Below are 27,261 nucleotides of genomic sequence, written 5' to 3'. Positions count from 1 at the left end.
GAGGAAAACTGATTTAGTTTCCAAATATGGAAAGGTTTCTTCACCGTAAGAGCTGTGAAAATGTGGCATTGACTCCCTCCAGAGGTGGTTCTGGCTAGCTCACTAGATTGCTTTAAAAAGGCCTGGATTCTTTCCTGGGTGTACATGTTTTAATAGGAACTAACATTTAGAGGTAAAGTTGATCCAGGGAATATCCGACTGGCTCTTTGGGGATCAGAAAGGAATTTTTTCCCCTGCTGTAGCAACTTGGATCATGCTTTGCTGGGGTTTTCTCGCCTTCCTCCGGATCAACTGTGGGTATTGGATTGTGTATATGGGATTGTATGTATTTTATTTGTTGAGCCAGATGGACTTGTGTTTTTTTCAACCTGACTAACTATGTAACTTTGTAAGTACAGTTGCCATTTGAAAATACAATACAAATACGTTACAACACATTACATCACATTTAAATATTTATTTTGTCTTACAAGAGTTTTCGTGACTTTAGTAAACTCTTCATTTTTGATATGTGACTAGCATGCAAAAAAATGGACGATCTGTCGTCCGATTTTCGGATCGTGTGTACGGGCAACAGGTCTGAGTGCACTTCTACTACAGGAGGAGAGTTTCTATTTCTCTGGTATGTTATGTGTATATTGTATCTTTTGCTTGTTTTAATATCAATTTATCATTTTCATAGTAATATAGGCTAGACAAACTTTTAGCACAAGCCCTATTTAAAATAACCTAGATAAAGTTATTTGAAAACATAGAGTCTTTATTTTAGGATATTTATACCATGTTTTTTGTCCTGTTATGCATTCCAGATGCCGTACACCAAAAAATCTGGGACAAAAAATACATCAGTAGCCAGAATATTGGTTTACGTGTTATTGTATAGGTCATCTTGTCTATCTATTTTCCTACCAATCATATCCAATTGATATAGTGGTACATTTTTAGTCTATACAGCACTCACATATTTATCTCCATAAACTAAAATGTCTAATAAATCTCTGCAATGTGACAGCTAATTGGTCATGTTTCGACATTGCTGTGAAATGAAGTCATTGATTTCTTCTGCAATTTAACTGCTTCAGAGTTTTAAAGGCTAAGTTAACCTAAAAATGACATTTTATTTTGATTGGATGCTGACATATTACCTGTTAGCCTCCTATGTCTCTACAGGAAACCAGCACCTTTTAGAGTTTCTGATTGTACTTCCTTTGGTTAACTTTAGAATTTAGCCAGGAAAGAGTGTTGACCTCAATCTTAGGCTAAAGCTATGTCAGGCAATGATGGCCTTGGGCTCAGAGGATAGGGTAGCTGCAGCAAGAATGGAATACTACAGATTTTAGTTGTATGTACAATATTACAGGCATTTTTATATTACAACATTCATGTGTTATAAGGACATGATGAAATCGTATAAACAGATCATTTGTTTTAGGCGGTTTCAGTGAAACAACATATATTTTAAAACAAAGAATAATCAAGACGTGTACCACTACTCTAAATAGTTACCTTGGCACAACTACTATTTCAAATCGATCTTTTATTTTCTGCTGTATAATGTCCTTAGTTTTCCTTTGAACTTTCCAAGCATGCTTGACCCATTTCTGACAGCGTTCCAAATCATACGATTCTTTAAGCCATTGCAGCTCTGAAAAAGTAAATGCAAATTACATTTTTTTTCGTCTTCTTTTTTTATCTTGCACATACTATTTTCTGTGTCCTTATATTCCCTTAGTTGTTCCTGTTTCCAAGTATAAATGCATTTAATAAAATGCTATCGCACAGATCTATATTATATGCATTTACCTATAAATAGTACTTTAAAAGAACAAAAAAATATTAATACAAGCAAATTGAATTCTGAAATACTGGCATTATAGTAATAGCTTATATTGATCCTCTAACCTGAGTGTAAAATATTTGATGAGCAAAAGTACATTTTAATACCATATGTTTGAATACACCTTAGACTCATTTTATTGGAAATTTGCATCTGCAAAATGGCCTCCTTTCTAAGAAGGTTTACACTACTTTGCAAGCCCCCTCATAGTGCTACTGAGCACAGTTATAAGTAACCCTCATACGTCAACTGCACATATACCGCAACAGGTCAGCTATGATCTACCCTGAGGTGCAGTTTTTGTTTACAGAATCCTATAGTACCTCTCTCCCCTGCTGGATGTGCCTTGCACAGTAAGCAGTAAAGGGTGTCATGCATGGCTGATTTATGCTACATTGACTGCAATTTAAGCCATGGGTGCCCCTGTAGGCACCCCCTGGCTCAACAAATGTTCAACTATTGTTGAATCAGCCCAGCGTAAATATGGTGGCCAAACCATGCCTGCATCCAATCAGATGTAGGCTCTGTTTGAGTATGCTGACAGCCGCTGAGCCTGTTGTCTGAATACAATAACCTGCTGGAGAGATTTCTCCATCTACATGGTTTAAAGTAAATAAATCTAAGTGTGTATGACCAGCTTTGGAGACAACAAATAGGATGGTCTCCAACATTTCCACTCTTTGGAGACAGTCCTCAGTAACTCCATGATGGGTTACTTTGAGATGTGACCTCTGGAAGAGGGAACTACAGTACATCAGAATGCTGTAACCTATGCTTCAGTTTGAGGCCGGGTATTGCCATATTGATAAGGTAGGTGTGCAGCTAGAGTATGAGGGTTTCTTTTTATTTATTTAACAGGACAAAGAAGGGTGGTTTAGTGCACTTTCCATGACAGTGCACCTGTGCTCTCGTTATGTTTATTGTGGTATACTGATATACATAATACATTCATGATAAGCTGACCCTATTTGGTGTCTACTATAGGACATAATACTAGATTGCATATGAGCTCATCCTATATAAGATCCATTATAGAACATATTTCTACATGTCAAATAATTTTACTCAAAAGAAAAAATCTAAGTGCAACAACAGCGTGCACCAAAACTTCATCACTACCTTACATGTACACCTTCCTCGTTCACATAGAGAAAAGGGAAGTACCCGGGGCTCACTTGTAGTTAAAGGTTTCTTGAGTCCATTATTAAGCCCCCCACCCAAAGACCCCACCAGCCATTAGGCCAGGGTAGTGGGGAAGAGGCTCTTGTCTTCATTAACATGGGGACAAGGTGCTTTTCCCCCCTGGCAACATACCCTTCCCATGTTAAGGGAGTGTCCTGATATGGTTTTTTTTGCCTGAAATACCCCTAAAATCCATACCAGACACAAAGGGTTACTAGTAAATTAAATTGCATTTTTTTCTTTATAAATGTCAGGTGCACCACTTCACAGGTAAGTTTGGGGCATCGTCCAATCATCTTATTTAAAGGAATTAGGCATTTTAGATATTTCACTTTTAAAAATGATTAAAATTGCTTCTATCTGCCAAACACTATTCTTTATAATTTTTTTCACATGTACATGTCCCCAAGGCCATTGCCATTTTTTTGACAATTTCCTACTTATTAGTGTTGAAAATGGCCAGAGCTAATTTTAAAGATGTGGCTCCAATTGACTTCAATGGGGTTTAGAATAACATTGAGAATTTAAGCAGTTTGGGGAACTTTCCGCAAATCAAGCCGATTTACATTCGGGTTCATCACTGCATAAATAGATATACAGTATATCAGTTCTGGAGACAACTATCCACAGCCACATCCATATAGTATAGATTCTGAAAAACATGGAGAAAACAAGAGAGGTCCTATATTGACCTCTCTGTAGTTTGCTCCAATATGTGAGGACTTTAAAGGATGTGGAGTTGTCACAAATTGATGAGTACCTAAATATATATAAAAATCAAAATGTTATTCATGATACAAATTTAAAATATTTTCTCATACAGAAGAAATAAAAACATTGATCCATCAGCATCAATACAAACTATAAGTGCTTGATCTGTTGAGAAACATGATAGTTATTCAACGTGTTTCGCAAAACAGATTATTCATCGATTGCTTCATCAGGAACCATCAGTTGGCTACATTGTTTATACAGACTTAAATAAAATGCATCATGAACAAACATATATCAATAATATATATGTGTCATATCATAGAAAAGCTATATTCATTTATAAAAGTAAACAATCATAGACCTGCTCACCATTACATATCATAAAGCTTTTCATGTTTGATCTGCGAGTCTCTGACAGGATATACCAATCAGGTTGAAGATAGGCAAGGATCTGAGGCTTTAATCCTCTGAGGCTGTAAGGGGGTTTGATTTAACCTCACCAAGTCCAGTGGGACCGGCCATATAAGGCGTCGGGCGGGATGTGATGCCGGAGACGGCTCCTGGAAGCATATGTGGCCATTCATCTACTGGATCTGGACAAGGTACTATGCTCTTTAAATACTATGTTTTACACATGACTATCAGACTAGTCTGGGGGATGAGGAGGTTGCTCTTTGGCCCTGTGCCACAAATGGGGGAGGAGGATTGTATTATTATAAGAGGCAGTGGGACAATGTAATTGGGACTGTCCGCATATGGGCTATGCATACTGACTGGCATCTCTTAGAGGCCCCCTCATAAGACTTATCAATAGCTATCCCTGGGTGACATTGAGTGAGATATTATCATGGAAGTACTAATATGATAGGAAGTTGAGGTATGGATATATACCCTGCAGTTGCATACAAACTTGTACCATATATTCCCTTAGGTTTTAGACTCTGTGGGTGCTTTTCACCATAGGGATTACAGCCTCAGATCCTTGCCTATCTTCAACCTGATTGGTAGTTCTACCAATCCTACTGTCCTGGGTATGGTCCGGAGTGCATCAAATTTATTTCCACCTCCGGTGTATCCACACTGAGTGGAATTTGGCTGCGGCATGGTGCCTTACTCATATCCTGTCAGAGATTCGCAGATCAAACATGAAAAGCTTTATGATATGTAATTGTGAGCAGGTCTATGATTGTTTCCTTTTATAAATGAATATTGCTTTTCTATGATATGACACATATATTATTGATATATGTTTGTTCATGATGCATTTTCTTTAAGTCTGTAGAAACAATGTAGCCAATTGATGGTTCCTGATGAAGCAATTGATGAATAATCTGTTTTGCGAAATGCGTTGAACCGGCTTATCATGTTTCTCAACAGCTCAAGCACTTATAGTTTGTATTGATGCTGATGGATCAATGTTTTATATACAGTATTCTTCTGTAAGGGAAAATCTTTAAAAATTTGTTTCATGAATAAAATTTTGTTTTTATATATATTTTGGTGCTCATCGATTTGTGACAACTCCACATCCTTTAAAGTCCTGACATATTGGAGCAAACTACAGAGAGGTCAATTTAGGACCTCCCATGGTTTTTAAGGCTTTTCATTCGGTTCATTTTTGAATAAGATTCACTGAACCCTTTGTGAGTTGAATCAAGGCAGATTTGGTCATCACTAAAGATGAGCATGGATATAGTATGACATCCTAAAATTGCCACTGTACAAACCATCTTTACCTATTTAGATGCTATGAATATTACATATTTAGGTTTTTTTTAAGCCTGAAAAACTAAAATTAGTTTACTGTTAAATTTTCAAAACAAAATTAGGAAAACATTTTCAAAGTGTATGCGATACCATAGCATTCAAAATTAAAGTAAAATTTACAGTCACCTAGGACTAGGTAAAACTACAATCAGATATTCTCAAAAACCTCTAACGTGTCTCCAGACAAGTTCCTCACCATTATTAAAATTAAATAATAATTAATAATATAATATTAAAATTGTGACTCTTTTGGGTGGAATCAGCATATAATATTTTGTTGCTATGTTTGACACTCAGCAGTGATTTCTCTTGTTCTGTAGAACTCACTGCCTAAAATTAACTATTGCTTAAAAAAAATAATCCTGTAAGTTTCAGTTTTAATCATACTTCGGTTCATATAAGCATAGTATTTTCTAAAAGTATTGAATATATGTACATTAAAATTATAATTCTTTGGGCATGCATCACACATCTGGCTGAATTTGATAATCTGGTATTTTGAATAAATATACAGTATCTGTAGCAGCCTCCTAGATAGGCTGCTTGGTACATTTCTTTTTTGGCTCTCGTTGTAGCCAGAGGAACAGTGATTGTTTATTCTAGTATGTTAAGGGCTGCACAAGCTGTGAGTTTGATTGCTTCCCCCTGCCTCCAGAAGAAGTTTCTGAAGTTTAGAGAGGGAGAATTTAAATGACCAGCCTTAATAATAAGCAGGGCCTAGCCATATCTGTTCTGCAAACTACTTCATGGACCCCAGCTGTGAAACTATTGACTGTTCCACTCTAGCCATATCTGTTCTGAAAGCTACTTCATGGACCCCAGCTGTGAAGCTATTAACTGTTCCACTCTAGCCATATCTGTTCTGCAAGCTACTTCATGGACCCCAGCTGTGAAGCTATTAACTGTTCCACTCTAGCCATATCTGTTCTGCAAGCTACTTCATGGACCCCAGCTGTGAACCTATTGACTGTTCCAGTCTAGCCATATCTGTTCTGCAAGCTACTTCATGGATCCCAGCTGTGAACCTATTGACTGTTCCAGTCTAGCAATATCTGTTCTGCAAGCTAATTCATGGACCCCAGCTGTGAACCAATTCACTGTTTCAGTCTAGCCATATGTATTCTGCAAGATACTTCATGGTCTCCCGCCATGAACCTATAGACTGTTCCAGTCTAGTTACACCTGTTCTGCAAATTATCTCATGGTCCCCAGCTGTGAATAAAAAGACAGTCGCTACTGTTTAGAGAGACAGAACTGTGTCAAATATTTGGAGTATCCCACATCACCCTGCATCCCCTCCCGAGTTCCTACAAGCAAAAAAATACAGAAAAAGACATACCCCTTGTTAGGTCAATGAGCCAGAGTGAGTGGACTGTTGCTGTGTGCCTGGCTGCCTCTGCACTGTAGTGGGAAAGATTCGCTTTGTCTAAGCAGCTCTTAGGGGGGTAGCGCTACATATCTTTTGCACAAAACTGTGCAGACATTTGGGAAAAGAAATGTATTCTTCAGTCTATCAAGTATATATTGTATACTCATGCTGCAATAGTAAGGCAGCAAAGGGGCACAAATGCATACTTGACACTTTACACACAGTTGCATTATTCCATATTACCATCCTTAAATAGCAAGTTCTTGTCTAGCACAAATAAAAAAAATTAGACTAACCTCTTGCACTAACACTTCAGGGCCCTTGGAGGTTTCTAGGGGCACCTCTGTTTCAACTAACACTGTTAGGTGAAGCTGCACACTCTCTTTAGTCACCTGTACCACATTAGGTCAGCACTTGTCTAGCACAAGTGCTGACATTAGGTCAGCACTTATCAAAGCATCTCTTCCCCAGCAACCCACTCAAAGTTCTCTAGGAACTCATCCAATTTATATTCAGGTAGCATCCTTTCCAAACCCTCAGATGGTCTATTTTCTCCAGCTTTGTTACAGGCAACAGCACCTCATGCTTCCGTATAGCCATCATTTCAGCCATCAACCACTGGCTTGTCATTCCCTGTAGCTGGATTTACCACTACCAAATTTACTTTTACATCCATCCACTGCAGACTCCCAAACTGTCAGATTCTGTTAAAATGTTTGTGGGTTTTAACTATTATTCATGCCAAAATGTGAAAAAAAATGGCTCTGGTGGACATGTGGTTAAAGCATAACTCAATTTTTTTGAGAAAAAAACATTCCCCTCTGGGTGATCTATGTATATTGCAAGGATTTTAACAACCTTTGTTGCAGATTCCTACATTTTGTTATTCTGAAGAAATCCCTGTTTGTTAATCTGTGCTTCTGTGCTGAGTGTGTCTAACGGGAGTGGTTTCATAAGTATCTATCAGCTGTGGCAGCTGCAGGACACTAATGAGGAAAGCTGCTGGGCCTGCATCCCTTTAGACATGTTCCCATTGGGAGTATCCCAACAAAAATTATATTAATGTTTCAGGGAATGCCAGAAATCTGACTTGTATCTTAGTGCAGACTTCTGGGAAAATTGGTGAGACAATCACACAAGCAGGAAATGATGTTTCCGGGTTGTGGTCAGTACACATTCTGTGTACAGAACAACTCCAGGTAGCCATATTGCATTGCATTTTCAGAAAATGACAGCGGCTGCAGATTAAAAAGCAAAGGTAATTTTTAATAACATTTAACCACTTAAGGACTGCCTGCTGCAGTTATACTGCGGCAGGCTGGCCATCCTGCGCAAACTGCCGTAGGTATACGTCATTCGAGCAGCAGCGCTTCCGCCCCCACTCGGTAGCGGGGACTCCAATGCACGGGGCAGGCGGCTCCGATTGCTGCCTGACACCCGCGATTGTTTCCCGCTGAGAGAGAAGGACGGGCAGCTGTTGTAAACACAGCTGACCATTCTTCTCTCTGGAATGATCACAAAGTGCCTATGATCCTTCTATGTAGGATCGCAGCTCTCTGTGATCATTTCACAAGCCCCGCCCCCTTACAGTTAGAATCACTCCCTAGGCCTACATTTAACCCCTTGATCACCCACTGTGTTAACCCCTTCCCTGTCAGTGTCATTATTATAGTAACAGTGATTATTTTTTGCACTGATTACTGTAGTAATGTCACTGGTCCCCCCAAAAGTGTCAAAAATGTCAGTTAGGAGTCCGATCTGTCTGTCGCTAATAATCGCAGATCGCCACCATTAATAGTAAAGAAAAAAAAAAAACAATAAAAATTACATAAATCTTTCCCGTAGTTTGTAGACGCGATAACTTTTGCGCAAACAAATCAAAATACACTTATTATGATTTTTTTTTAACAAAAATATGTAGCAAAAAGCAAATTGGCCTAAAATGTAAAAAAAAAAATATTTTTACATTTCTTTTTTTTGGGAAGGTTATATAGCAGAAAGTGAAAAATATATATATATATTTTTTTCAGAATTGTCGCTCTTTTTTTGTTTATAGCGCAAAAAATAAAAAATCGCAGAGGTGATCAAATACCACCAAAAGAAAGCTATATTTGTGGGGAAAAAAAGGACATCAATTTTATTTAGGTACAGTGTCATACAACTGCGCAATTTTCTGTTAAAATAACGCGGTGCCGAATCGCAAAATATGGCCTGGTCATTAGGAAGCAAATCCTTCCGGTCCAGAAGTGGTTAATTACAATATGGTTTGTGTTGCAATTGTATACGCTATATTGTTTTTTCTTTATTTGCTATTTTTTTTCCCACAAAAGTGGAGTTACCCTTTAAGGTTTAGGGGAAGCCATTACACAAATAGCACACAGATTCTCAGGAAGACTATAGTGTGCAATTACACCATTGCTGCCCCCATTCTGCTCTCTGAAGAATCACATAGATCTCATTTACCTTTTTGCAATTTTTGCGAGTCGAATTCCAAATGGAAATCATGGGTTCACCAAGGGCAATCAAAAACTTTTGGGTGCTAAGTGAAGGATCTGCCCTTTTTAAAGCAGGGACTAGTCATTATAGAAAAGAATTACACCTTCTGAGGAAGGCTGTACGCTTTGATATAATCGGGGCATTGCTATGATCTATTAAATGTTCATTTAAATCAAGAGTGGTATTAAAAGGGTATTGAATCCAAAAGCTAACATTTATTAAACAGCAGCTTACCAATTCTCAGGTGTAATAGCATTGGTTTTCTTATTTTAGGCTTTTTTTATTTTATTTTATTTTATTTTATTTTCACCTGGTAATCCTGACAATAAGTCTGTTTTTTGGTGCTTACAATGATCAGGTTTAATTTGTTTATGTAAAACATGTATCCCAAAAGGAACAAAACCTGAGAACAGCCCATGTAGCTATAGTTACCCCCTTGTTCCAGCTTCATGGAGTTAAAATGCTTTTTTGTCATTTTATACGTTTTTTAACATTTCTAAGTTACAGTATGCCAGACTTATTCAAACTGAATGTTCACTAATCGTAGTTGAGAAAATGTATTGTTTTGGGAACAGGAGTGAAAATAACTTTTTTTTACACTTTTATATAGCTGGCTAGCAATATTATGATTATTTCCTGAGACTTTATGATGCTGTCACTGTAGATGATTGTGTTTTTAGAATTCCCTAACACATATTTAAATAATTTAATGGAGAGCAACTGACCACAGAAATGTAACCAAAGCTTTTTTGGCCATACTTCTCTTGTGGCTCACAGGAGCGCACTTACTTACTAAACTCCGCTAACATCACCAAGTCACTCCAGTCTCTGGAAGGATCCTGACCATATTGTTTGGATCTACTTAGCTTCTTGATTGACAGCTGCTTTGGCTCTCAGTTTGTGGCTGAGAGCCAAAGCTAGCTGTGCTGCCCCGTCTTCAGTCAAGTGCTCCAGTGAGTGCTGGAGAGGCAGAGTAGAGAGCCGTGATTGGAAGCCACTGCTATCTGCTCGATTAGAACACACTCATGTGATCACTCAGTTCTCAGACTTAGAGGTGGAGAGGAAAGCTGCAGCATCAGACTGATGCTGCAGCATGGAGGTGAGTATGTAGGTTTGTTTTTTCTTATACCCCATCCATCCCCTTTAAAACCTAGATACATCCAAAATAAAATAAAAACACAAATATTTTAGCACAGGGGACACAGCTTACAGTCAGTAGGATGTGTCACTTGTGCTAAATGTTAGGTGAAATCTTCCATCCTCCCATGTCCCCTCTAACCCCATCTCAATCTTCCAGTGGAGCAGGTTCAATAAAAGTAAGGAGCTGTCACAGGCCCTAATCAAAATTTACCGCCCTTTCCACCCAAAACATAATACAACTTCTACAGTATGAATAAAACACAGAATCTATTAACCACTTAAGGACTGGAAGGTTTATCCCCTTAATTACCAGGCCATTTTTTGCAATACGGCACTGCGTTACTTTAACTGACAATTGCGTGGTCGTGCAACACTGTACCCAAATGAAATTGATGTCCTTTTTTTCCCACAAATAGAGCTTTCTTTTGGGGGTGTTTGATCACCTCTGCTCTTTTTATTTTTTTTGTGCTATAAACAAAAAAAAGAGCGAGAATTCTGAAAATAACAATATTTTTAAATTTCTGCTATAAAACATTCTCAATAAAAAAAAAAAAAAATAATCAAATTGTTTCATCAGTTTAGGCTAATATTTATTCTGCCACATATTTTTGGAAAAAAAATTGATTGGTTTGCGCAAAAAGTTATCGTGTCTACAAACTAGGGGATAGGATAAATTTATGTCATTTTTATTTATTTATTTATTTTTTTTTTTACTAGTAATGGCGATGATCAACGTTTTTTAGCCAGACTGCAACATTTTGGCAGACAGATTGGACACCTAACTGACACTTTTAACAGTTTTGAGGGGACCAGTGATGCTAATACAGTAATCAGTGCTAAAAATAGGCACTGTTACTGTACTAATGAAGGGAAGGGGCTAACACCAGGGGCGATCAAAGGGTTAAGTGTGCTCCTAGGGAGTGCTTTCTAACTGTATGAGAGATGGACTCACTGGATTAACACAGAGATTCGTGTTCCTAAATAGTAGAAACATAAGATCCCTGTGTTCATCTGTCTGTGACTGAACGGCAGTCTGTATAGTTTACAACGGCAGACTGCCCTTCCGTCTCCATGGGGAGCAATCATGAGTAGCCAGAGGACATTGCGTCCACCGGAATCGCTGATTGGCTCCCCCGCTGGCCAATTGAGCGCATTTTAGATCATCATAGATTGTTTTCCATTCACAGAAGATGTAGTACAGCTTCTATGAATGGGCAGAAAGGGTGGGCATAGTTTGGCATACGTGATGAGAATTTTTTTCAGCCCCTTAGTTCTTTAACCACCCCTTTGCACTGGAAGATTACAGAGACAGGGGTGATTTGAAGGAGAGTTTCACTTAACAGAAGAAGCATCAGCACCAGGAACATATCTTACTGACTGTAAGTTCTATCTCTTGTGCTGATTTTTGTATTTTTTATTTTGGCTTTAATCTTTATGGACCTCTGGAGATACAGTACATCAGATATGCCATGGAGACATGTTTTTGTCCTTATAGCAGTACCATCTGTTAGAAATTCTGTATATAGCCCCATAGAACAGACAGACACTGCACGGTCCACATGGGCTTTGCTGCTTAACTGGAAACAGGAAAAGAAGACATAGAGTGGCTGAAGAATATATCTGTAGTTGTACAAAAATACATGAACAATGTGTTCAACATCCCCCCTTAACAACTACTACTTATATTAGTCCCATTTCAAATCTTAGTTTTATAAAAGCTGTTTCAGTTAACTAAGAGATGTCATTGCTTCCTCAGCAGCTCTGATCCACTTCTGTTTCTTGTGGGTTGAAAGTCTTTGCATCTCATCCCATAAATCTGGCTCTGGTGTTAACGTTACGCGAACAGCATTGGACAGACGATTGGCTAGGATGCCATTGTTTCTTGTGGATTTTCTGATTGAAGTCTCTTGTGGCCTGGTTTCTTCTTTTACAATATTTGGATTGTCTGCAATCATTTTGATTTGGTATGTGTTATGTTAATTTCGATTTTTGTTTTGTGTCAATTTGTTGCTTATCTTTATGTGACACTGATGTGGAATTTCCCTCAGTTTGAAGTGTTTGTGTTAGTTCACGAAATTGTGAACATTCTGAAGTTCCATTGACAATTACAGTTCTACTGATGGTTACCTTGTTTGTGTCATGGTGTAGAATTCAGTTTCCCTTTTGAGATTCACTGTACCCCAAAAGTACACCCTCCTTTTTTTTGGGGGGGGATGTGAACATAGGCTTTGCTTCTAAAAGTTTTTAGATGGTTCCATCTTGGGGCTTTTCCATTCCACAGCTCATATTTTTTTTTCCTGGTAGTCGATTTTGGAGATAGCATGCGGTCCCCCAGTATCTGGTTGGCATATCTGCATCAAACAGCTTGGTTCTTCCTCTCTCACATGGAGTGCAGTTCATTCTTTCTGCAACCCCATTTTGTTCTTGGTTCTATGGTACAGCAGTTTGAAATAAGTCATGCTTTCTCGGAATCACCTGTGTGTTATCACCTGTATTTACAGTTCCATTGTCTGTGCACAATACAATATATTTCTTACTTGAGCCAAAAACTGTTCGAGTTTCTCTGGTACTTCGCTTTTGTTGTGTAACAGATATAGTGTACAGTACTATACCTTGACTAATCATCTATGAAAGTGAGAAAATATCTCTTCTTTTTCCATTGGACTGCAAAGATATGAACAAATTAGGTCCAGAGGTTTCTTAGCTCTGCTGTTACTCTGCTTTGGAAAAGTTTTTCTTGTCATTTTTCCTTTTTTACAGCTGGTGCATTTCATTGTTTGATCACATGGACTCTTTTTTCCACTTGCATTGTCATTCTCACTTAATTTCTTTAACATGTCAGGACTTCTTTGCCTAAGTCGTATGTGCCATGTGTGAATGCAGTTTGAATGTTTTTCCTTCTTGGCAGTATTAAACACCTTTTGCAGTTCAGCTGATACAGTTCATCTGTAATTTTAGCCTTTGCACACCCATGTGTGATGACACAACTGTTATCTTTGAAGATTACTTCATTGCCTTGTTTTGTGAGCTTCTTTGCTGGCAAAAGATTAGTTTCAAAAGCAGGGACATAAAGGATATTTTTCAGAGGTATCTTTCTAGTGACACTCTGGGAAATAGGACCATAAAGAAAACCATTTCCTATTTCTTCTGATTCCATTATTTTCCCATTAACTGTGGTGATTTTTTTCTTTTTTTACCCTGGTCATGGTGAATAAAGAAACTTTTATCATTTGCCATGTGACTCGTAGCTCCAACTTTTTGAGTGAAAAAATATCTATTAATTTAAAGCATAATCAGTTTCTTCCTTCACATTTTTAGCCTTTTGTAGTTTAGTTTGTTTTTGCTTTCTAGCTTTCCAGATTATTTTAACTGCTTTTAAATGACCTTGTATCTTGCGCACAAAGCATTCACGTTTCTTGTTGCATGTTACAGTTTTTATTCCTATTTTCTTTCTTTAAAGCAGACACTGTGACAGAAGCACCATCACTATTAATGCCTTCTGTTTTAAGCATATATTCATCCACAAGCTTGCCCTTAACATTTTTCAATGTTAGTTCATCATCTGGACATGCATCAAACAAGTGCTATGACAAGTGTTTCATAACTTTCTGGTAAGCCACTGAGTAATAGTGCTGCGACATTAATTTTTTTTTTTCCTATACCTCTGAGGCGTTCAACCATTTCCAAGGTGTGCCTGATATATTCCTGCATATCCTGGTCCTTCATCGGCTTGGTTTAGTAAAGTTTTCTAATTAAATACAGTTTGCTTAGAGTAGCTCTTTCATGCACCGTTTGTAAACCTTCCCACATTTCTTTAGCAGTTTCACACTTACATTTATGTATGATTTTATCATCTCCTATGCTAGGAGAGATTGTGCTCTGAGCTTTTTGGTCTTTCGCTATCCACTCAACTGAAAGGTGCTTTGGCCTGACTTAATTTATACATTTCCATGCACCTTCTCTTTTTAGCAGCATTTTCATCTTAGGTTTCCATGACTGGTAGTTCTGGTTTGTCATATTTGCAAATGGCTTTGTTGCAGCTGTGTTACTGGACATTTTATTTTATTCTGTTGTAGTCTTCTTTCTGTTGCTGTATATAGCCCTACAGAAAAGACAGACCGTGCACAGTCCACATGGGCTTTGCTGCTTAACTGAAAACAGTAAAAGGAAACTTTATTCAGGAAGAAGACATGGATTATAGTCAGATGCAGCAAAAAACATATAAACACTGCCATCTACTGGCTGAAGACAATATCTGTATTTTTTGTACAAAAATACTGTACATGAACAATGTATTTCAACACCATCACCTCTCTGCCCCAGTTGATTATACAATTGGCAATCTTCCCCAAAAGAGCAGTACCATCACCTCTCTGCCCGCAGAGTAGTACCATCAGTTTTTTGCCTATATCCGAGCAGAGGTATAGCTTTCTTGCCCAGAACAACAGTACCATTAGTTCCCTGAGCTGTACATATAGTTACATAGTTACATGGTTAGTCAGGTTGAAAAAAATCAATCTAGTTCAACCTATAAAAGGGAAAAAAAAAAAAAAATAGCATACAATTCCAAATACACAATCCTATACCCACAGCTGTTCCAAAGGAAGGCAAAAACCCCAGCAAAGCAGGATCCAATTTGCTCCAGCAGGGGAAAAATTCCTTCCTGACCCCCGAAGAGGCAACTGGATCAACTTTACCTATAAATTTCAGTTATATTATGTATATTTAGGAAAGATTTCAGGCCTTTTTTAAAGCAATCTACTGAGCTGGCCAGAACCAGCTCTTGAGGGAGTCTATTCCTCATTTTCGCAGCTCTTACTGAAAAAAAAAACTTTCCATATTTGGAGATGAAATCTCTTTTGCTCCAGACATAAAGCCGTATGATAGCTGTGATAGCCATAAAGGGAATAACTCAGTTCACTATATGGGCAACTTATTTATTTGTACATGTTGATCATATCCCCCCTTAATCTCTTCTTCTTAAGAGAAAATAAATTCAGTTCTTCTAATCTTTCCTAATAGCTGAGCTCCTCCATGCCTCTTATCAGTTTGTTTGCTCTTCTCTGCCCCTTCTCCAGTTCCCCGATATCCTTTTTTGTCAACTGGTGCCCAAAACTGAACTGCATATTCCAGATGAGGTCTTACTAATGATTTGGAGTCCATACCTCTCTTGATACAAGAAAGAACTTATATCGCTTTGGAAACCACAGCTTGGCATTGCATGCTATTGTTAAGAATATGATCTACCAAAACACCCAGATCCTTAAACACCATTGATTCCCCCAGTTGTACTCCCCCTAGTATGCAGTGGCGGCTGGTGCTCAAAATTTTTGGGGGGGGGGCGCAAAAAGAAAAATGTAATAGGTATTGCTTCGCGTCAAAAAAAGGCAGTAAAAAATTGCGTGACTTTGAAGTCATGGTACAGGCATGGCACAGGTGATGGTATAGGCATGGCATAGGTGATGGTACAGGCATGGCACAGGTGATGGTATAGGCATGGCATAGGTGATGGTACAGGCATGGCACAGATATGGTATAGGCATGTCACAGGTCATGGTACAGGAGATGGTATATGCCCCCTTTCAATGCAGTGACCAGCGTACATGCCCCCTTTCAATGCAGAGACCAGTGTACATGCCCCCTTCAATGCAGAGTTCAGCATGCGTGCCCCCTTCAATGCAATGAACATTGTGCTGTGCCCCCTTCAATGCAATGAACACTGTGCTATGCCCCCTTCAATGCAATAAACACTGTGTTGTGCCCCCACAATGCAGAGTTCAGCATGCATGCCCCCTTCAATGCAACTGTGCTGTGCCCCCTTCAATGCAATGAACAATGTGCTGTGCCCCCTTCAATGCAATAAACACTGTGCTGTGCCTCCTTCAAAGCAATAAACACTGTTCTGTGCCCCCTTCAATGCAATGAACACTGTGCTATGCCCAATTCAATGCAATGAACACTGTGCTGTGCCCCAACAATGCAGAGTTCAGCGTGCATGCCCCCTTCAATGCAACACTGTGCTGTGCCCCCTTCAATGCAATAAACACTGTGCTGTGCCCCCTTCAATGCAATAATCACTGTGCTGTGCCCCCTTCAATGCAATGAACACTGTGCTATGCCCCCTTCAATGCAATAAACACTGTGCTGTGCCCCCTTCAATGCAATAAACACTGTGCTGTGCCCCCTTCAATGCAATAATCACTGTGCTGTGCCCCCTTCAATGCAATGAACACTGTGCTATGCCCCCTTCAATGCAATAAACACTGTGCTGTGCCCCCTTCAATGCAATAAACACTGTGCTGTGCCCCCTTCAATGCAATGAACACTGTGCTGTGCCCCCACAATGCAATGAACACTATGCTGTGCCCCCTTCAATGCAATAAACACTGTGCTGTGCCCCCTTCAATGCAATAAACACTGTGCTGTGCCCCCTTCAATGCAATAAACACTGTGCCCCCTTCAATGCAATGAACTCTGTGCTGTGCCCCAACAATGCAGAGTTCAGCGTGCATGCCCCCTTCAATGCAACTGTGCTGTGCCCCCTTCAATGCAATAAACACTGTGCAGAGTTCAGCGTGCGTGCCCCCTTCAATGCAACTGTTTCGTGCCCCCATCAATGCAGAGTTCAGCGTGTGAGCCCCTTTCAATGCAGAGCGCCACAGCATTGTCCCCAATCACTGCAGAGCGCCACAGCATTGTCCCCAATCACTGCAGAGCGCCACAGCATTGTCCCCAATCACTGCAGAGCGCCACAGCATTGTCCCCAATGATTGCAGAGTGCCACAGCATTGTACCCCAATGATTGCAGAGCGCCACAGCATTGTCCCCCAATGATTGCAGAGCGCCACAGCATTGTCCCCCAACGATTGCAGAGTGCCCACAGCATTGTACCCCAATGGTTGCAGAGTGCCCACAGCATTGTACCCCAATGATTGCAGAGTGCCACAGTATTGTACCCCAATGATTGCAGAGTGCCCACAGCATTGTCCCCCAATGATTGCAGAGCGCCACAGCATTGTCCCCCAATGATTGCAGAGTGCCACAGCATTGTACCCCAATGATTGCAGAGTGGCCACAGCATTGTCCCCCAATGATTGCAGAGCACCACAGCATTGTCCCCCAATGATTGCAGAGCGCCACAGCATTGTCCCCCAATGATTGCAGAGCGCCACAGCATTGTCCCCCAATGAATGCAGAGCGCCACAGCATTGTCCCCCAATGATTGCAGAGCGCCACAGCATTGTCCCCCAATAATTGCAGAGCGCCACAGCATTGTCCCCCAATGATTGCAGAGCGCCACAGCATTGTCCCCCAATGATTGCAGAGCGCCACAGCATTGTCCCCCAATTATTGCAGAGTGCCAGCATTGTCCCCCAATGATTGCAGAGCGCCACAGCATTGTCCCCCAATGCTTGCAGAGTGCCACAGCATTGTACTCCAATGATTGCAGAGTGGCCACAGCATTGTCCCCCAATGATTGCAGAGCGCCACAGCATTGTCCCCCAATGATTGCAGAGTGCCAGCATTGTCCCCCAATGATTGCAGAGCGCCACAGCTTTGTCCCCCAATTATTGCAGAGTGCCAGTATTGCCCCCCAATGATTGCAGAGCGCCACAGCTTTGTCCCCCAATGATTGCAGAGTGCCAGCATTGTCCCCCAATGATTTCAGAGCGCCAGCATTGTCCCCCAATGATTGCAGAGCGCCAGCATTGTCCCCCAATGATTGCAGAGCACCAGCATTGTCCCCCAATGATTGCAGAGTGCCAGCATTGTCCCCCAATGATTGCAGAGTGCCAGCATTGTACCCCAATGATTGCAGAGCTTCACAGCATTGTCCCCCAATGATTGCAGAGTGCCAGCATTGTCCCCCAATGATTGCAGAGTGCCAGCATTGTCCCCCAATGATTGCAGAGTGCCAGCATTGTCCCCCAAAGATTGCAGAGCGCCAGCTTTGTCCCCCAATGTTTGCAGAGTGCCAGCATTGTCCCCCAATGTTTGCAGAGTGCCAGCATTGTCCCCCAATGATTGCAGAGCGCCAGCATTGTCCCCCAATGTTTGCAGAGTGCCAGCATTGTACCCCAATGATTGCAGAGCGCCACAGCATTGTCCCCCAATGATTGCAGAGCGCCACAGCATTGTCCCCCAATGATTGCAGAGCGCCACAGAATTGTCCCCCAATTATTGCAGAGTGCCAGCATTGTCCCCCAATGATTGCAGAGCGCCACAGCATTGTCCCCCAATGATTGCAGAGCGCCACAGCATTGTCCCCCAATTATTGCAGAGTGCCAGCATTGCCCCCCAATGATTGCAGAGCACCACAGCTTTGTCCCCCAATGATTGCAGAGTGCCAGCATTGTCCCCCAATGATTGCAGAGTGCCAGCATTGTCCCCCAATTATTGCAGAGTGCCAGCATTGTCCCCCAATGATTGCAGAGTGCCAGCATTGTCCCCCAATGATTGCAGAGTGCCAGCATTGTCCCCCAATGTTTGCAGAGTGCCAGCATTGCCCCCCAATGATTGCAGAGCACCACAGCATTGTCCCCCAATGTTTGCAGAGTGCCAGCATTGTCCCCCAATGTTTGCAGAGTGCCAGCATTGTCCCCCAATGATTGCAGAGCGCCAGCATTGTCCCCCAATGATTGCAGAGCGCCAGCTTTGTCCCCCAATAATTGCAGAGCGCCACAGCATTGTCCCCCAATGATTGCAGAGCGCCAGCTTTGTCCCCCAATGATTGCAGAGTGCCAGCATTGTCCCCCAATGATTGCAGAGCGCCAGCTTTGTCCCCCAATGATTGCAGATTGCCAGAATTGTCCCCCAATGTTTGCAGAGTGCCAGCATTGTCCCCCAATGATTGCAGAGTGCCAGCATTGTCCCCCAATGTTTGCAGAACGCCACAGCATTGTCCCCCAATGATTGCAGAGCACCAGCATTGTCCCCCAATGATTGCAGAGTGCCAGCATTGTACCCCAATCGATGCAGAGACCAGCGTGCGTGCTCCCTTCAAACTTACCTGGCGGCAGGGCGGCTCAGCTTCTTCCTCTTCTGCGGCGGGTCCTTCTCCCTCGTCTCGGCGGCGGTGACGGTGAGTGACTGACGCACGCACCGGCACCGCCCCCATTGCGACGTCAGCGATATCCTGGATGATGTTTGGTCCAGGCTGTAGACTGGACCAATCACAGCCAGGATATCAGAAAGTGGGGCTGTCCAATCGCAAAGACTTGCGCCAAGGATACACCCCTACCCCCCAGAAGGCAGCCAATCGGCACCTCTTCTGGGACGTAACCCCACCCCCCCCAGCCACCAGTTCCTTCAGGCGCGGCCGGCGAACCAAATTTTTTTTTGTACAACTTTATTTGTTCGTTTTTTTTTTTTGTTTTTTGTTTTTTTTTTTTGTTTTTTTTTTTAGGGGTAGGGGGGCGGCGCCCTGGCGCCCCCTATGCACAGGCCGCCACTGCTAGTATGTATGAACAGTGCATTGAGGTTGGCTTGTAAGGGCGTTATTCCACTGCATAGCTTGGTGTCATCTGCAAAGACTGAAATGGTACTGTTAATCCAAGACCCTAAATCATTTATACACATATTAAAACATAAGGGTCTCAACACTGAACCTTTGGTTCACCACTGATAACCTTAGACCATTCGGAGTATGAAACATTAACTACTACTCTCTGAATACAGTCTTTAGTCAGTTTTCTATCCATTTACAAACATATTTTTCCAGACCTGTAGACATATCCTTACACATTAGCCATGTGTGGGCAACGGAGTAAAAAGCTTTTGCAAAATCCAAGTATACTCTGTTTACAGCCACGACTCTGTCCAAGGTTTTACTTCCCATCTCATAAAAAAAAAAAAATCAGATTTATTTGACATTTTCTGTCTTTCATGAATCTATACTGTCTGTTGCTTAAAATATTTTTTTCCAGCAAGAACTCATCTCTCATCTATGTGGTCTTTTAGTAAACTCAAGTATCTTCCCAACAATAAAAGTTAAACCAACAGATCTATAGTTACTTGGTAAAGACTTTGGTCCCTTTTTGAATATAGGCACCACATTGGCCTTACGTCGATGCAGTGGTACTATGCCAGTCATTAAAGAGTCCCTAAAAATTGGAAACAATGGCTTTGAAATTACAGAGCTCAATTCATTTAGGATCCATGGGTGTATGCCATCTGGTCCAGGTGCTTTATCCACATTTATTCTGTCTAAATATTTTTGGACCATATCATTTTTTTCTCATTGTGAATCATTTGGGCCTGTGTCAATACCATCCCCATTATGGCGATGAGCTCCCCCGTGCACCTTTGTATACACAGAGCTGAAGAAGGTGTTTAATAAATTTGCCTTCTCTTTGTCCCCAGTCACCCACTCTAGATTATTTTGTAAAGGGCCTATATTCTCAGACCTGACCTTTATACTATTAATATATTTAAATCATTTTTGGGGGTTTGTTCTACTATCTTTTGCAATCGTTCGCTTTGAATTTTTGCATCTTGATTTAATTTTTACAAATTCTGTTGTAATCTTCGCAACATTTAAATGATGATAGTGTTCCGTCTTTTTTAGATTTTTTAAAAGCTCTTTTCTTATTTTTTATATTTGGTCGTGAGCCACATAGATTTTATTTTTAGCCTTTTAAATGTATTGCCCATGGGAATATACTTTGCATTGAGTTCGCATACAGTTCTGAAGAATTTCCATTTCTTTTCTATGTACATCTATGCCAATATTCCCTCCTAGAAAGCAGCCCTCATCCTTGGAAAAGTTGCCCTCTTAAAATTAAGTGTTTTTATATTTCCATTATAAGCTTGTTGCTTACAGCTAACATTAAATAAAATCATATAAAAGTAAATAACCGCGCTAAGCCAAAAGGGACAAGCAGCAGCTGTAGTGGGAGTCACTATATAGGTAATGTATAAGAAGAGCTGCGCTAGACTGATAATAAGCTAGAGCCAACCAGCATCAAACAATAATCCACTTGCGTATGCATAAAACCAACAATGATCATATAGTTGTATATCTTGCAGGCATATAATAAGAGTCCATCAAACAAAGTCCAAACAAGAGAATGAGGGGGTGTCCAGTGTAAAGAGGAGACCACACACCACTTCTAAGTGCCTAATCCACATATGGTGCCGCATGCATAGAGCTCACGTTAGGCTTACCAGAGCTCACTGGAAATGAGCATAGTGTGCAATCCATCCGCTATTAGGCTGACCAATATCCAAGATGTTTCACCGTACTGCCACCACTGTATCGCTGAACAGATGACCCCGAGCAGATGTAAAGGCCCCTCAGCGTTCCACGTCCCAATAAAGAGAAGGGAGCAATAGCGTAGTACGTATATACAATTTATTTCCACAACGGTTAAAAACACTTACCGTGTAGATGTCCTGGATCTACAAGATGAGGACTTTCACTCCTTTTGGTTTGAATATTGACACAGATGTGAACGCATTCATAGACAACTCCTGAATGCTTTCCATCTGTAGATCTAGGGCATAGCCCCTCTGCCCTAAATTCTGTTGCCCCATTGTGGACGTATACTCCCTTCGCTGGGTATTAGTTTGCTGTATTTTATATATTATGTTTTTATATAGTATATAATATTTCTTAAATATATGTATTTCCAATATTTTATGGCCTTATTTATATAAGGTACCTATATTGATATTTTTAGTATCTAGATGCTCACTCTCATGATGCTGCATTGTGGCTATACACAGATTTGGGATCATTGCCAATATTTGGGAATGGTCGTTATTTTTAGCTTTTAGAAATGCTTTCTTACATTTACAATATATGTCTGCATATATGTGGACTATTTTAGTGTTTTATATGGATACATATTGGCTCTTCCTGTGTGTTATCGAATTTAACGTTTATGGTGTTTACCTATTTAATTTTTAGTCATCGTGGTTCGTGACTTATTCTTGACAATTGGCTCTTTCCATTGCTCAAGATGGCGGAACAAGCTTCTGGTATCCCAAGTGCTTGTTTTCCCTATAGCGGAGCTAATTTAATTTGCCACTCTGCTCGTTATTATTTAATCCTCTAATGTAGCATCATGGGCAGTTTTGCATCTGCTTTTGTTTGTGTTTAGAGTTGCGATTTGCTGTTATTTGGTTTATGAGATAGACGAGTCCAGCCTCTTCCGGTGACTCCGGTTCTGAGATTCAGTGACTTTGGTTTCTCTTCTGCCATGCCCCAGGATGTTATTCCTTTGAGGCATTGGTAGACCAGTAGTTATAATGGTGGCGCTCGTTCTGGGTGACACCGGAAGAGGCGGTCCTTTATGTGCTATTTATGTGGTGCGTCAGCGCGCCGCCCGTATCCCCAGGAAGACGTGAGGTGTCACGAAACGCGTAGGGAAGGCGTGCTGACGTCACCACGACGCAACCCCGAAGTCGGGCGGCAGCAAGAGATTTTACAAGCGCTTGTTACTACTACTCATGTAAGTGTTTTTAACCGTTGTGGAAATAAATTGTATATACGTACTACGCTATTGCTCCCTTCTCTTTATTGGGACGTGGAACGCTGAGGGGCCTTTACATCTGCTCGGGGTCATCTGTTCAGCGATACAGTGGTGGCAGTACGGTGAAACATCTTGGATATTGGTCAGCCTAATAGCGGATGGATTGCACACTATGCTCATTTCCAGTGAGCTCTGGTAAGCCTAACGTGAGCTCTATGCATGCGGCACCATATGTGGATTAGGCACTTAGAAGTGGTGTGTGGTCTCCTCTTTACACTGGACACCCCCTCATTCTCTTGTTTGGACTTTGTTTGATGGACTCTTATTATATGCCTGCAAGATATACAACTATATGATCATTGTTGGTTTTATGCATACGCAAGTGGATTATTGTTTGATGCTGGTTGGCTCTAGCTTATTATCAGTCTAGCGCAGCTCTTCTTATACATTACCTATATAGTGACTCCCACTACAGCTGCTGCTTGTCCCTTTTGGCTTAGCGCGGTTATTTACTTTTATATGATTTTATTTAATGTTAGCTGTAAGCAACAAGCTTATAATGGAAATATAAAAACACTTAATTTTAAGAGGGCAACTTTTCCAAGGATGAGGGCTGCTTTCTAGGAGGGAATATTGGCATAGATGTACATAGAAAAGAAATGGAAATTCTTCAGAACTGTATGCGAACTCAATGCAAAGTATATTCCCATGGGCAATACATTTAAAAGGCTAAAAATAAAATCTATGTGGCTCACGACCAAATATAAAAAATAAGAAAAGAGCTTTTAAAAAATCTAAAAAAGACGGAACACTATCATCATTTAAATGTTGCGAAGATTACAACAGAATTTGTAAAAATTAAATCAAGATGCAAAAATTCAAAGCGAACGATTGCAAAAGATAGTAGAACAAACCCCCAAAAATGATTTAAATATATTAATAGTATAAAGGTCAGGTCTGAGAATATAGGCCCTTTACAAAATAATCTAGAGTGGGTGACTGGGGACAAAGAGAAGGCAAATTTATTAAACACCTTCTTCAGCTCTGTGTATACAAAGGTGCACGGGGGAGCTCATCGCCATAATGGGGATGGTATTGACACAGGCCCAAATGATTCACAATGAAAAAAAAATGATATGGTCCAAAAATATTTAGACAGAATAAATGTGGATAAAGCACCTGGACCAGATGGCATACACCCATGGATCCTAAATGAATTGAGCTCTGTAATTTCAAAGCCATTGTTTCCAATTTTTAGGGACTCTTTAATGACTGGCATAGTACCACTGCATCGACGTAAGGCCAATGTGGTGCCTATATTCAAAAAGGGACCAAAGTCTTTACCAAGTAACTATAGATCTGTTGGTTTAACTTTTATTGTTGGGAAGATACTTGAGTTTACTAAAAGACCACATAGATGAGAGATGAGTTCTTGCTGGAAAAAAATATTTTAAGCAACAGACAGTATAGATTCATGAAAGACAGAAAATGTCAAATAATGTTTGGACTTTGTTTGATGGACTCTTATTATATGCCTGCAAGATATACAACTATATGATCATTGTTGGTTTTATGCATACGCAAGTGGATTATTGTTTGATGCTGGTTGGCTCTAGCTTATTATCAGTCTAGCGCAGCTCTTCTTATACATTAAATAAAATCATGTTATGGTCATTGATACCCAGGTGTTCTTTTATATGAACATGTGTATTAAACTCTGCATGGTTTGAGATTATGAGGTCCAACAGAGTATCATTCCTAGTTGGGCCTCAATGAATTGTACCATAAAATTGACTTGTAATAGGTTTATAAATGTTTGCCCTTTAACTCCAGTCAGTCTCATAGTAGTTAAAATCTCCCATTATTATCAATGTCCCAGCCCTTGCAGCCCTTTCTATCTATGCAAGGAGCTGAGACTCCCCCTCCTCAATATCATTGGGTGGCCTATAACAAACTCCAATGATTTCTTTTTAAGTACACACACCCGTGTGCAATTCCACTCATAATGCTTCAGCCTCATCACACTCTCCATCAACTAGGTCCTCCTTGACACTCTCTTTGAGATCACTTCTCACATAGGGACAGACACCACCACTCCTCCGTTTTACCCTGCCTTTCCAAAAGAGAGCATAGCCAGGAATAATAATAGCCCAGGCATGTGAAGAATGAAGCCAAGATTCAGCTACACCAATTAAACCATAGTTCTCTTTGTGCACCAAAGCTTCCAACTCACCTATTTTGCTTGGCAGACTTCTGGCATTGGTGAACAATCACTTTGATTCATTGTACCATTAGAATTCTTCCCAACAGAGCTGATCCATCAGCTTTCTATCCATACAACAGTACCATCACCTCTTTACTCAAACAGAGTAGTACCAGCAATAATCTGACCCAGCAGAGCAGTAATATCAGCTCTCTACCCTCAGAGCAGTACCGTTACATATCTTCCTACAACAGAGAGTGTTCCATTTCAATAGAGTAGTAATATAAGCTATGTTGCTCAGTAGAGTAAATACCATCTGCTCTTTGCACTTTAAGGCAGTAGCATGCATATTCAGCTCAACTAATAAAGGTAGGGATTTTTCCTAACAGATCAGTGCCATCAACTTCCTTCCCCAAGAGAGTTGTACCAAAACCTCTTTTCCCCAACGTGGAAGTGGCATCAAGCACCTAAGCAAAGCAATATCAATAACTTTTTGTGTTTGCTTAACTTGTTTCATCATCATTCACTCTAGCACTTACCTCTGGCTTGAACCTAAATCTTAGGTTTTCCCTTTTCTACTCAGCAGACTGCTAAAATATATGGGATTTCTGGATTAGAGTATAAAATGCAATGTTTTCTTACTCATATCGTTATTTGTACTTGTCTATTATAAGAGTCAGTGAGTGTTAAACTGTCTCATTCACTTGTGTAAATGTTCTGCCAATTGCAGAAAACAATCAAAGTGAAAGACTAAAATAAAAGTCGCTATTTCTCTTAACTGTCAGTACAGAACAGATTTGTTTCTTACCATTTCTCATTTCTATCACCTTCTGCTGCAAGGCATTTTTTTCAGCAAATTGGCTCACTTCCAGTTTTTTTGATGAAAATATCTTCAGTCGAGACTCTGCAACTTCAATTTCGAAACTTAGTTGTTTCTATTAGAAAAAAAAATATCGCCAGATGGTAAAATGTTGTTAAAGCGTAATTGCAAATGTTGTAACCTTTAAGAAATTGTATACCTTAGCAACGCAATTAAAACTGGTCAATTTAAAAAGCACTTTATCAAATGTAAGGACGTCAAGCTATGCAGTTTTTCCTTAATGTTTAGTTTTATAGTAAAGGCCATTGACATTCATTAAATGGAATTTCATAATTTTCTAAGGGTTGACACAAAACAGTATAGGGGTCAGCTAGATGTGACTGTAACTGTTTAGGACATATCCAAACTCTCTGCAGAATACAAAAGCAGAACATGTCAAAATCTTTGATGCAGTATCCAAAACCATGTCTTTACAGTTGTTCGTAAAGTATAATCATGTTTTAGTGGTGGTAGTAGTGATGACTGTGACAGAATGTGTCCCAACCAGATCCTGTAAATCCACCTGTGATCCACACATATCATTGAGGTCGCTCATAAAGCAGACTCTTAGAAGTCTTAACAGTAGTAAACAATATGTGTGAAAGTGGTTTGTGTGTAAATATGTACAGTAGGATGATGTATATGGCAGATTTATCAATTAGAGTATTGCTTCCATGTCATGGGAGTTTACATAACTAATATAATAAGAAATTCAAACATGGAAGCTTGCCTCTCCCTGCTGTATTATTTCTGTTACAGAGATATATCATCAATAGTGTGGGTGCATGAAAAAAATGTATGGATATAAAGTATATGTATATGCGGTATACAGTACATATACAATATATAGTCTGAGTAGACTTAATTAAGCATGGGCTAAATAATTGATAAATAATAAATTATAGGTGAATTTTGCAATGGAGGTATTTATAGGGGTGTTCTTAGTGTGAGACAGTAGTTTAATTGGCTGGGTCTATATCCCCTTGGAAATCAACATGTTAAAGTATTTTGATGAAAGTAGGTATTGATGCGTAACTTGTGTATATCTTGGGGGGATTCTCATATTTACATAAATAAATTGATCATTTTGTCAAAGAACTGCCTGTTGATGAATGGCATGATTAATTTCAACTTGCTTCCAGGGACATTTGGTATAAATTGGCAATGCCTTGTTTGTAAAGAATTAAAAATAGAGGCAAATAGAGCTTTTAATGGTAC

General features: G+C 40.1%; 1 protein-coding gene across 1 annotated transcript in view; it reads right to left on the bottom strand.

Moving 5' to 3' along the window:
* LOC309552612 (uncharacterized protein) overlaps positions 1–27,261 on the bottom strand; it is a gene marked incomplete at both ends in the record, with an annotated part of 398,170 nt that overhangs the window by 173,604 nt on the left and 197,305 nt on the right. The window contains 2 exons of the mRNA XM_082253553.1: positions 1,507–1,645; positions 25,993–26,119. Coding sequence (XP_082109679.1) covers positions 1,507–1,645; positions 25,993–26,119 — 266 coding nt within the window. The remainder of the gene's footprint in view (positions 1–1,506; positions 1,646–25,992; positions 26,120–27,261) is intronic.

This window comes from Pelophylax lessonae, assembly GCF_965119305.1.
Source record: "Pelophylax lessonae genome assembly, chromosome: 4".
Classification (NCBI taxonomy): Eukaryota; Metazoa; Chordata; class Amphibia; order Anura; family Ranidae; genus Pelophylax; species Pelophylax lessonae.
This window is presented reverse-complemented; position numbering and strand designations above follow the sequence as displayed.